Consider the following 12,642-nt stretch of genomic DNA (forward strand, 5'->3'; position numbering starts at 1 on the left):
ACCTCAAAGGCTCTACCTGGGAGCCCTTCTTTCTACCTAAACTCGTTTCTGGAAAACATACTATATTCAAATAAAATGAGCCACTATTGCAACTAAAATCACCGTTTTCCCTGCTGGTCCAGGGTCTCCCCTTGTGCCATCTCCTCCGATGCACTTGCAGAATAGACAGCAGCACGTCCTCTCCGCAACATTGACCTTGAGGAGGGTAGGGATACATTACACTTGGTGGTGTCACCGCCCGATCACACTCACACCCAAGCTCGAGGTGCCCTAGAGAGGGCGAGGGAGACAGGCTTCACCTTTCCTCCTTCCTTCCGTGGTCTGCACTCTCCACCATACGAGGAGTTCAGAATAAACTCAAAGATGCTTTTGTGTTCTCAAAAAAGCATCAGTTTTGCCACAGCCAACTCAGTGCACACTGATTTATTAATGGGATCTCCTGTGCCCACATTGACCATGGTATTATTAATTACCCCATATAATTCTGCCCCTAACAGTTTGTTCAATAAAAAGAATACATGCTGTTATTTTTCCTTTTCCTGCTTTGTGAAATATTTGTATGCTGGAGAATTTAGACTCTGTCCATTGTCACATTGCTTGGCATGGAGTTCAATGGTCCACGCTTCTAGAACAGTTTGTGTAGGACAGGATGTCAAAGACACCAATTATGTGTTCAACATTCAGAAGCAATTGCTGTAGAGGGTGGGCATATGAAGAGATTTTATACTCTGGTTACGTTTTTTACTCTGGCCAAGAAGCATGTTATATATTTTAAAAATCTGAGTAAATTTCATCCTGGACCTAGTTAGTCATCCCCTGAAAAACTGACCTAGTCCATCACGTTTGGGGGCTCCTCTAGTGGGTCAGTTGGTAAAGAATCCGCCTGCAATGCAGGCGACCCAGGTTCACTTCCTGGGTCAGGAAGATCCCCTCTGGTTCACTTCCTGGGTCAGGAAGATCCCCTGAAGAAGGGAATGACAACCCACTCCAGTATTCTTGCCTGGAGAACAATTAACCCATAATATTTATTTTAAGGAAACTCTGTCTGTGATAAATACTGTGATTTGCCTCAGTGGGGTAGAATCAATCTTTGTGTTGAGAAGTTTCCCATCAAAATCCTAGTGTGATGAAAAATGAAAATATTTTATTATAACCATTTCACAATTTCTCCTCTAAATTGTTTCTTTTTATGTACTGTTTCTTTTCTGATACTAGAAAATTCTGTTTTTCCCCCGTAAACCTCAGAAAACCCAATAAAACTTGAAATGTATTAAACCAAACAACAATGATGACACAATGGATTCTGTGATTTAATATCAGATGAAATCAACTTTCTTTGGATCACTAATATCCTACAGCATATTTTACTATTAACGTTAAAATGGGCTATTTCTAAAACTAAACATTTCTTATACAGTATTGCATTTATGTGACATCTAAAAATTGATAACCTTGTCTGAAGAATAACTTCCTCCCTCTATGAATTACCAGTTTTAAATTACAAATTTCAGAGACAGAAAAAATTTTGTAAAATAGACACCATTTTCCCATGTAGAAAGGAATTATAGCAAACCTTCCACATTAAGTTACAAGAAAACGTCTATATTCTCTAAGCAATTATTTTTACATAATTACTACACTGAACACACTGTTCAAATATCTATATGCAAGATCTATTGTCAGAAGGTAGCAGGAGAATGGATAAAGAAGCTGTGGTATGTATATACAATGGAATATTACTCAGTCATAAAAAGGAATACATTTGAGTCAGTTCTAGTGAGGTGGATAAACCTAGAGCCTATTATACAGAGTGAACTAAGTCAGAAAGAGAAAAACTAATATCATTTATTAACATATACATACAGAATCTAGAAAGATGATACCGATGAACCTATTTGCAGAGCAGCAATAAAGACACAGATATACAGAGCAGACTCATGGACATGGGTGGAAGGCAAGAAAGGAGACAGTGGGATGTATGGAGAGAGTTAACATGGAGACATACACATTATCATATGTAAGCTAGATAGCCAATGGGCATTTGCTCTGTGACTCAGGGAACTCAAATCAGGGCTCTGTAACAACCTAGAAGGGCGGGGTGGGGAGGGAGGTTTAAGAGGGAGAGGACTAGATATGTCCATAGCTGATTTACATTGACATTTGGCAGAAACCAACACAGGAGTGTAAAGCAGTTATCCTTCAATTAAAAATAAATAGAGCTTCCCTGGTGGCTCAAATGGCAAAGAATCCACCTGCAATGTGGGAGACTGGGTTTGATCCCTGGGTTGGGAAGATCCCGTGGAGAAGGAAATGGCAACATACTCCAGTATTCTTGCCTGGAGAATCCCAAGGACAGAGGAACCTGGCAGGCTACATACTGTCCATGGTGTCTCAAGAGCTGGACACGACTTAGCCACTAAACCACCACCAAAAATAAATAAATTTAATTATAAAGAGGAAAGTATCAGGAGCCAGCACCTTATTGGGAAGTGTCTTGATATGCTGATTACAGATTTTAAAAATTATAAGCAAATTGCAAATTTTCACTCTCTCATTAAAGGTGAAAGTAGTCACAGATAACTTGAAAACCTTCACCAAGCTAGTTTGAATTCTTGTATGTTTCTAAAAGAAAAAGGATAGTGATGCATCTTATTTAGGGATTAGGTTCTAAAAATAGATCATAAGGCAAAAATTTCCATCAGTCAAGACAACATTTAAACATCTTTTCATCATAAAGTACGACATGGGAGGTCCATCATCACATCACTCATTTTTCTTCCAAGATTGGAACAGAGGTTATTTTTTCAACTGAACTCTATGGAATCAGCTCTATTCACAGGCCATTTGCAGAAAGAACACATATCTTCAACAGCAGAATCATATTCAGTGTGGTGAATTTTGGCATCTAGTGTCTGCAAGGAATGTGAAAACCGGCTGACTGGAGGATCAGCCAAGTCACTCTTACAGCTCAGACACCCTGTGGTGGCGTATTTATTGACTGCAATTTGGGCAGGATTATAGGTGCTATTAAGTTTCTTCTTCCTTCTTCGTTTTCTCTTGGCCAAGCATATCAATTAAACATGCTTTCAGACATAGACAACAAACTTATGGTTACCAAAGGGGAGAGTTGAGGGGGAAGGATAATAAGGAGTTTGGCATTAACATACACATACTACTATATATAAAACAGATAACCAACAAGGACCTACTGTGTAGCACAGGGAACTAGAGCCAATACTTTGTAATAACCTATAAGGGAAAAGAATCTGAAAAAGAATATGTGTGTATATATATATATCCATATATATATATATATGTATAACTGAATCACTTTGTTGTAACCTGAAATTAATACCATGTAAATAAACTACACTTTGATAAATAAATAGAGAACAATAACAAAAAGAAACATGCTTTGACATTGCTCTATGATACGATGTTTCATTCAAAACACTCCCTCATTTTGGCTTTTCACAAAATCAGAAAAGCCTGGTTCTACTCCCAAATGAGCAAAATTAGTTCACCTTCATAAGCCTAAATATGAACCCTATATACAAAACAAATAGAAAATTTAAACTCATGAGCCTTTTCTGAGTAACTCACCAGGTGCTTTGACAATTGGCTCCCAAGATCCCTCATCCCAAGAGTAAGCTGTGTCCTGTACTCAAATCCTTTCCCAAATTCAATGTACAGAAGATCAGCCAGGTCGCCGGAACTGGTGGGTCCGTCCAGAGCAATAGTGATGAGGGCATTCAGGCCTAGCCAACACAGTCAACAATTCTCCCATTAAGCAGAGCAGGGCTCCTTTAACCTCTTCGCATATGTATGAAAGTTGCTATTCCAGGAAGCCAGTTGCAAGAGGAACACTCATCTTACCCTCATTCCTGCTCCCCAACCACACACTGTAAGACTGACAAGTGACAAAGTCATCACTAGCGAACAGAAGAATTTCCATCTTTCAAAACTAATTAGATTGGAGAATAATTTATACAACAAATTATAACAGATCCTTGAGGTTTCTGATGACTTAAAGTAAAATGTGATGATGTGATGTGAAGTCGCTCAGTCGTGTCCGACTGTTTGCGACCCCATGAACTATAGTGAGTTGAAAAGACTCCACAGAGAAAAGGGAAGCCTCCTGCACTGGTGGTTGGAAAGTAAATGGGTGCAGCCACTGTAGAAACATTACAGGGGTTCTTCAAAAACTATAAACAGAGCTATCACATGACCCAGCAACCCCATTCCTGGGAATATATCCAGACAAAACTATAATTCGAAAAGATATATGCACCCCCATGTTCATAGCAGCACTCTTCACCATAGCCAAGACATGGGAGCAAACTACACATCCATCAAGAGATGACTGGATAAAGGTGGGATACATATCGTATATATATTACTCAGTCATAAAAATAAGAATGAAATAAGGCCATTTGCAGCTACATGAATGGACCTAGAGATTGCTGTACTAAGAGAAGTCGGAAAGGGAAAGACAAATACCATACGGTGTCACTTACGTGTGGAGTCTAAAATTCAACACAAATCAGCTTATTCACAAAACAGAAACAGACGCCATGCTTGAGTCTTCACAAACGTAGAAAACAAATTTATGGTTACCAAAGGGGAGCGGAGGTGGGAGGGATAAATTAGGACTTTGGGATTAGCAGACAAAAACTACTATACATAAAATAGACAGCAAAGTCCTACTATACAGCACAAGGAACTGTATCCAATACTCTGTAACAGACCATAGTGGGAAAGAATTTGAAAAGGATTGCATCTGTATATATCTGAATCACTTTACACTATACCACAAACCAACACATTGTAAATCAACTATATTTAATAACAGCAATAAGGAATCCACAGAGCATACTAAAGCACAGAAAGTCAAGAAAGTAAGTACTCTAAATTTTTGCCACTTGAAAGGGAGGTCCTTTGAGCAGCAGTGGGGTCTTCATCTGGAAGCTTATCAGAAATGCAGAATTCCAGGCCCCATCCAGAACCGCAGAATCAGAATCTATATTTTAATAAAATCTCCAGGTGATTCACATGCACATTAAAGCTTGAGAGGCATAACTCTAAATGACAATCCGGTTGGAATTACATGTACAAGAGACAGTTAAAGATCTCTTGTAAGGCAATTAGGAGCAAATGTCATATAACCAACCAGAGCTGTGACTTATAGACTCTGGAAGTTTATAGATTAACACATTTCAAAGAAAACTTTTAGAGACTAAGAAAGAGTTGACTTATTTTATAAAGTAAGGACATTAAATGGTGATAGTAACAAGCTGGGCAATCATTAGGGTGGAGGTAAGCATGCAACAACTGTGCTCTCATTTATTGATAATTACTATGTGCCTAGACATTGGCTAAGTGCTTTACGTGCATTGCCTTATTTTTAAGATATAAATACAACATTACAGGTAAGTATGATTACAGCTCTATTTTACAGATGGGCAAAGGTTTTCACCAGACAGCCCGACTCCAAAGCTTACACTCAAAGGACATTTTAATAACAAAAATGTACTAAAGACATAATAATAAAGGCCAGTCCTAAAGTTGGATAAATTTAGTTTATGAAAACATAACTATTTGGCATATTAGTAGGGATAGGTGAAGAATTCTTTGGATGGGACTTGAAAACCAATGGATCAGAATAGATAAAGAATATTCCAAGGATGTGGCAGAGTCAAGAGTGCTTTCTTACGGAAGGTTCCATATGACTTTGAGAGGGAAAGGAGAGTGAAGAGAACGTTTCAGGGATACAGTGGAGAGGCTCAAGTTCTGCAGGCAGCAAACAATGTGGTTGCTGACACGAAATAAAGGAAGAAATACCAACGGATAGGGTGCCTAACTTGTCCTAGTTTGCTGGAACTCTCCTGGTTTGAGTGCTGACAGTCTCTGGTTTGTCTCAAGCAAACAAAGACAGGTCACTTCCAAGAGTGAGAATGATGGGGAGAAGTGGGATCGGGGCTGGGAGAGGCCGCGAAGAGCGCCAGGTTCATCAACTGGTTTCTAATGATCCAAAGGAGGCATGCCAGTGGGTCTACCTCTAAGGGGAAAAGATCTCACATCTGATATTTCTTGTAAGTTCCAAGAAAGGTAGAAGTTTAAGAGTTATGAGAACCATGGGGTTGTTGATTTGCAGGAAATATGCATGTAACTATAATTTGTAACTCAGGTTTCCCTGGTGGCTCAGATGGTAAAGCATCTGCCTGCAATGCTGGAGACCTGGGTTTGATCCCTGGGTCAGGAAGATCCCTTGGAGAAAGAAATGGCAACCCACTCCAGTACTCTTGCCTGGAAAATCCCATGAACAGAGGAGCCCAGTAGGTTATAGTCCATGGGGTTACAAAGAGTCGGACACGACTGAGCGACTTCACTTTCATTCACTTTCACTTTTACTTTTCTCAGCACAGAGAACTCCAATCCTGATCTTTCTGGACTCATCTGGTTCATATGATCTTAAACAAAGTGTTTTCAATTCTTAAAAAATGAATTAAGAAAAAGAAGCTTTCAAAAATTGGGAGAATAAAGAATCACTGAATAGATTCTAGAGTACTGGATTTTTTTAAAGTGAAAAAACGGATTCAAACCCCAGTCTCCATGGATTGGTTATAAAGCGATATCCGTCCCTGAGGATCCTTTTCTCCTGGTCTCCTCTTGTTCCATGGTGATGGCTCAGTTTACATGTACAGAGTCCGGGCCTCAGGTTAGAGAGGCTCTCTTGGGTTAACAGATCAAGGGCTCAGCATCAACTCAGCATCTATGTGAAATGTGGGAGATCACAGCCAGAGGTGCTCTCTGTTCCAACTGGAAGACATTCAACACCTTTCAAAGAACATTGTGGCCCACACCCTTTTACCTTTCCCACTGAAAGGCTGTAGCTGGTGTGAGCCCTCCAACCTCTACCTCTTTTTCAAAGTTGTTTGGGCTATTTTGGGTCCTTTACATTTCTACATATATTTTGAACCTTTTTTTTTTGTACACTAACAAATATCTTGCTTTGATTTTGATTGTGACTTAACTGAATCTATAGATCTGTTTGGAGAGATTGACATTTAACCATATTCAGTCTTCTTTATCATTGTTTTAGTAATTTTCAGCAAACAGACAACTATATTTTGTTAAATATATAACTTGGCACTTCCTGTCATGTGTACATTGCAAATGGCTTTTTAAATTTTGTTTTCCACTTTTTCACTGTCAGCATTTAGAAATACAATTGATTTTGAATACTGGAAAAAAATTCTAAATTTCTGAGGATATTCAAAATCTAGCTTCTGAAGTCAAAACTCATTTACCAGTTTTCCTCAGGAGTTGGAAGAAAGAAGATTGGTCTTAGAAATCTGGGGTGTTCCAAGAGAAACTTTCTGGAGAAAATTCTGATCATGTCTGCAAAGGTACATCTTCCCCAACAAAAGAAAAGCTGAAATTGAAAAAGGCCTTCCTATCCGCCTGAGGGTCCTGTTCTCAGTCTTCATTGATATTTCCTCTTCAGATCAAGAATAAAGGCCAAGACGGTAGAATAAAGAGAAACAGCTTTAGTAAATACAATAAAAATAAAACCCTTACCCTTCAGCTGTGACTTCAGTGAATTTTGCAATCTGTTTAAGATGGAGGAATAAGAACCAGTGAAAAGACAAAATCTAATGGTGGCTCAGTGGTAAAGAACCTGCCTGCAATGCAGGAGACATGAGAGACGCAGGTTCAGTCCCCGAGTCGGGAAGATCCCCTGGAGAAGGTAATGGCAATGCACTCCAGTATTCTTGCCTAGAGAATCCCGCGGACAGAGGAGCCTGGCGGGCTATAGTCCATGGGGTTGCAAAGAGTCAGACACAACTGAGTGATTAACACTTTCACTTTCAATCCACCTCTAGTAGTTAACCAGAGAGACAGGTCAGATGCCCTCGAAGCAGAGCCTGAGATAGCCATTTAGATGCTCATGTTTTATTGAGGAAGCCCTCTCTAAAGAAGGGAACAAAGGTAAGCAGGGTCAGGCTGGGGAAGGCACTAAGCAAGACAGTGTTTCAGCGAAAGTCTAGCTTCAGCCTGATCCTGTGGGGAACTCTGGAGTCTGAGTTACACCATACAATTGGCATCCAAGGCTCTGCACTCCACCTGCTGCCCAAAGACGGGGACAGGGAGTAACCTTCCAGGCAAGGCTGGTGAAGGGCAGTTCCTCAGAGAGAGAGGGAACCTGCGGGTAACATGTGAGCAGCCAATACTCATAGCAGCTGGACGATGAGGGAGCCCGTCTGTAAGGGGGTCTGGGTGGGGTACCAGTAACATCCACTTACAAAAATCTGTTTCTATTCTTGGTCAAACCAAAACATGTGAATGCATTTTCCTACCACTGATCCATATTTTAGTACAAATGGACAATAAATCAGAACGAGCATTGGTTCCTAAAGCCAAAATCCTGGTGCCAGAGCTTGAAAAACTCATTAACACCATAGTTGGCCCATTTGTCATCTGAGAGCAGGAACTGATTATGAAGTCCCAAGACATGAGTAAACTTGTCCACCAATGCTTGGAACTCTGAAAACTTTAAGAGCGTTAGAAGAAAATTGTCCAACCCTCCCATTCTTTAGTCAAGCAGAAGTATACATGGCTCACTTCTGCTGGCACTTAAGACATAGAAATGTTAGATAGCTTGGGGCAAGGGAGGCAGGAACATACTCCAGGAAAGCTAAGGAAGAAGAAATAGAGTAATACGAGAGAAAGGATAAGACACTGCATTCAGTGCTATTTCATATGGGCAGGAGGAAAAAAGTAGATGCTGAAATGTTGTGAGAGCTTGCTTGCCCTCCCAAGTGCGTTCAGAGTGGAGAGGCTGCAAATTCAGTGCTGTCTGCGAGTCTGCAAATGTAAGAGCCAGGACTCGGTTTTGAGATTACAAAGTTCGCCAACACTCCTTTCCCAGCCCCTCCCCCCCATAAGTGGTACCTTCTTTTCTAAGTTCATCAGATTTTTGTTCAAGCTTTTCAATATCATCATCCAATCCATCTGAAAATAAGAGGGCCACCTAGGAGAGTGTTCAAAAAAGAAAAATGAGTAAAAAGGAAGTCATTGCAACTAAAAACCAATCAATAAAATAAAACTAAGTTACCTTTCCACGAGCAGCTGACTTATTCTGAAAAGCATCCCACAGAGAACTCAAGTGGTTTGCGTTGAGAAGAGATGGTCCTTTAACTGTTAAATCCTTCAAGCTGTTCAGGATATTTTCACTGTAGATCTCAAACTTGGGGGAATATTTTTCTGCAGCATTGGTCACTTGAAAAGCCACACTAACCTGAGTCTCCGTGCCCACCTCACAGCTTACCCCATTGAGGGAGCTGATGACGCGTAAGATGTCTTGAAGATAGGTTTCCATCCAGGACTGGCCTTTGAGCAAAGTCTGCCCATTCTGCTGAGTTGAGATGTCAAATCCCACCACAACATCCACAAAGCAATCTAGGATTCAAGAGAAAAGCATATTGTATCAGACCAATAAGGAACTTTATTTGACTTATGTGTCACGGTTGAATCATGAGACTTGGAATTCTTGTTTCCATCCCAGTTATAAAGTTGGAAAACAAGGAAAAATGTGAATAATGGAAAGGCTCAGAATCCCTCTTTCACAACCTGTTAAAGTGGGTTTTTTTTCCCCCCAGCATCTATAAAATCTAGATGATTCTATAACAAAGTTCTGAAAGATTCCATTGTGTCCACTGAAGAAGCTATGAAGAGTCACTTAAAAAGCTGAAACATGTTGTGGAAATGTTAATAGTCCAAAAGAGAAAATTCATTTCATGCTACATGTCAACTGAGGTCATTCAACAAATATTAAATTATAATTATAAGGGAAAAACATTTGAAAACAGAAAGTTGTTTAGAAAAATAAATTAAAAAAAGAAAAACTCCTACAGGAATGATTTTGATGATTTAATCCCTGAACAGAAAACCACTGAATTACTAGAACACATTACTGTCTTCAAGGAAAACACTCTCTTGTGAAAACACAAAGATGCCAAAATGTCATCACTGAGTGTTCCTAGGAACTATCCTCTTTAAAAATGGAGTATTTTAACTTTTTACCTAGATTACTAAAATTACAAACTCTAGTAACTAAGTTCCTGGTGTTTATTTAACTAATTCAGATTGATGAATGAGTCCATGATTATGTGATCAGAGAAATGGAATTTGGGGAACAGTCCAGAGGTGGCAGTCATATGTCCAAATACAGTCAGAGAGAGTGGGTCATATAAGTCAAGTGGGCTCTCATGGAATGGCCTTGCAGACTCTACAGAGATGTCTGCCCTCAAATCAAGAGCCCTTCAGAGCTAGCAAGAGGAGGCAGAGATGGTTTCGGAAGTGGGCTAGGAAGAAGGCTAAAAATGGATTTCCAAGGAGAAATAATGAAGGATGGTAGTAGAATAGCAGGTTCAGTTCAGTTCAGTTCAGTTGCTCAGTCATGTCTGACTCTTTGTGACCCCATGAATTGCAGTATGCCAGGCCTCCCTGTCCATCACCAAACTCCCGGAGTTCACTCAAACTCACATCCATTGAATCAGTGATGCCATCCAACCATCTCATCCTCTGTCGTCCCCTTCTCCTCCTGCCTCCAATCCCTCCCAGCATCAGAGTCTTTTCCAAGAATAGCAGGAGTGGGAATCAAAAGCGGGTTAGGACTGGCTACCAAGGGTGGTAAAAACAAATAAACTAGTGCTCTGAGAATCTGACAACTAGCAGTAAGGAACCCCTGAGTGGGGAGGCAGACTTTAGTTTCAGTACTATACAGGTCACTACTATGTTACTACTAAACCACTTCTGCCAAATCTCTTTACCTCTCTGAGCATTAATTTTCTTGTTTATAAAAGTAAGAAGATTATATATTTCAAGATAAAAGCACAAAAGAACAGGGAAAAGAAAGGATTGGGCAAGACAGTAATGGTCTCCTGGTTCCCTGCCAAACTCCAAAGCTGATTTTAATTATCTGACTTATAAAGAAAGTCCTTAATTGGAGTTAATGATGGCAGAGTTTTAGTATTAAGAAACACTGTCCAACAAATGAACTTATTTAAGAAACAGACTCACAGACGTAGAGAAAAAACTTATGATTGCCAAAGAGGGATGGGGATGGTGAAGAGGCAAATTGGGTTAGTAGATACAAACTACCATATACATAAATAGAAAAGCAACAAGGCCCTACTGTGTAGCACAGGGAATTATATTCAATCTTTTATCATAAACCATAATGAAGAATAATATGAAAAATAATATATATGTACAACTGAATCACTTTGATGTACAACAGAAATTAACACAACATTATAAATTAACTATACTTCAATAACATTTTTTTAAAAAGAAAGAAATATGATAGTAGGGTATATTAATAAGATTAGAAGACAGATTCTGGAGAAAACACATTTTAAGTGCAAAGTTGGGCTGTTGGTGGTTATTAGCTGGGATAAGAGAAAAATTTTGTTGGAGATTTAAAAGAAGGGGATATCTTGGATGAAAAAAAGAGAAAGAAAGATCTAGAAAATATAATTAGGTAAGTGAAGTGAAAGTGAAAGCTGCTCAGTCATGTCCGACTCTTTGTGACCCCATGGGTTATACAGTCCATGGAACTCTCCAGGCCAGAATACTGGAGTGGGTAGCCTTTCCCTTCTCCAGGGGATCTTCCCAACCCAGGGATCGAACCCAGGTCTCCTGCATTGCAGGCAGATTCTTTACCAGCTGAGCCACTAGGGACGCCCACAGTTAGGTAAAGACCTAGTTTGTATATGTCCGAGATCCGCTGTCCACACACACACCCGGGAGCTGGACGCCTGTCCCCTGGAGAGCCTCGGCGGCACCGCTGCTGGCTCTCCCACACTGTGTGCTGGGTAGGGTTTCACACAGCCTCCATCCTCTCCCTGCAATAGGTCTTCAATGACTCTGGTCCAACCCATGTCCAACCCAACCGAACTCATGGGAGCTCTGGCCCCTTCCACCACTTCAGCCACAGACTCAACACACTGCCGCTCCCGTGTCTGACTTTCCAAAGGGCTGGATGACACAGTTCTGTGGTGTGGGAGCACAGCTCTCCATGGGGTGAACTGTGAGCAGTGAAAGGCAGAAGGTGGGAAGGAACCAGCAGATAAGTGGCTCTTCTTCCTCTGATTGACTGGTCTGTGCAGTGTTTCTGGGACTTCCCATGTGACCTTCTGCAGGACCAGCGTACCAGTGATGCCTTCTTAGAAGCTGTAGTGAGCTTGGTAACACACATCTCATATTTACTTTCTTTTTTCTTGTATCACTCATTCTTGCTTCCCTGGGACTGTACTCCCACTGGAGTACTGCCACATAAACTGTGCTTCAAGCTCTGCTTTCTAGAGAACCCCATTAAGACAGGGACATAAAGAGATCCTTGTCAAGAAAAGTCGGAAATGACCATCAATTTTTTTTAAAAAATATTTCCCATATTCCTTGAGTCAGTTCCTGAACGTGTGTCTACTTCATCCTTATCAGACTGGCCTTTGGTTGAATGTCCTTTTGGACTCATCTTCCTTGATGATGTGAAAGACGAGAGGTACTCTCGATTCTTTTGCTACCTAGTCATGGCTCCATGCCAAAAAAGGCAGCACGTCCATATCCTGAAAACTG

The 12,642-nt window shown here is 40.4% G+C and overlaps 1 protein-coding gene across 2 annotated transcripts in view; it reads right to left on the bottom strand.

Annotated features, from left to right (window-relative positions):
* COL6A6 (collagen type VI alpha 6 chain) overlaps positions 1-12,642 on the bottom strand; it is a 124,415-nt gene that overhangs the window by 86,769 nt on the left and 25,004 nt on the right. For both annotated transcript variants that reach the window (XM_069568296.1, XM_069568290.1), the window contains exons 9-12: positions 9,119-9,462; positions 8,956-9,034; positions 3,604-3,758; positions 103-195 (exon numbers count right to left, since the gene is read on the bottom strand). In XM_069568296.1, coding sequence (XP_069424397.1) covers positions 103-195; positions 3,604-3,758; positions 8,956-9,034; positions 9,119-9,462 — 671 coding nt within the window. The remainder of the gene's footprint in view (positions 1-102; positions 196-3,603; positions 3,759-8,955; positions 9,035-9,118; positions 9,463-12,642) is intronic.

Source organism: Ovis canadensis, chromosome 1 (genome assembly GCF_042477335.2).
Source record: "Ovis canadensis isolate MfBH-ARS-UI-01 breed Bighorn chromosome 1, ARS-UI_OviCan_v2, whole genome shotgun sequence".
Taxonomy (NCBI): Eukaryota; Metazoa; Chordata; class Mammalia; order Artiodactyla; family Bovidae; genus Ovis; species Ovis canadensis.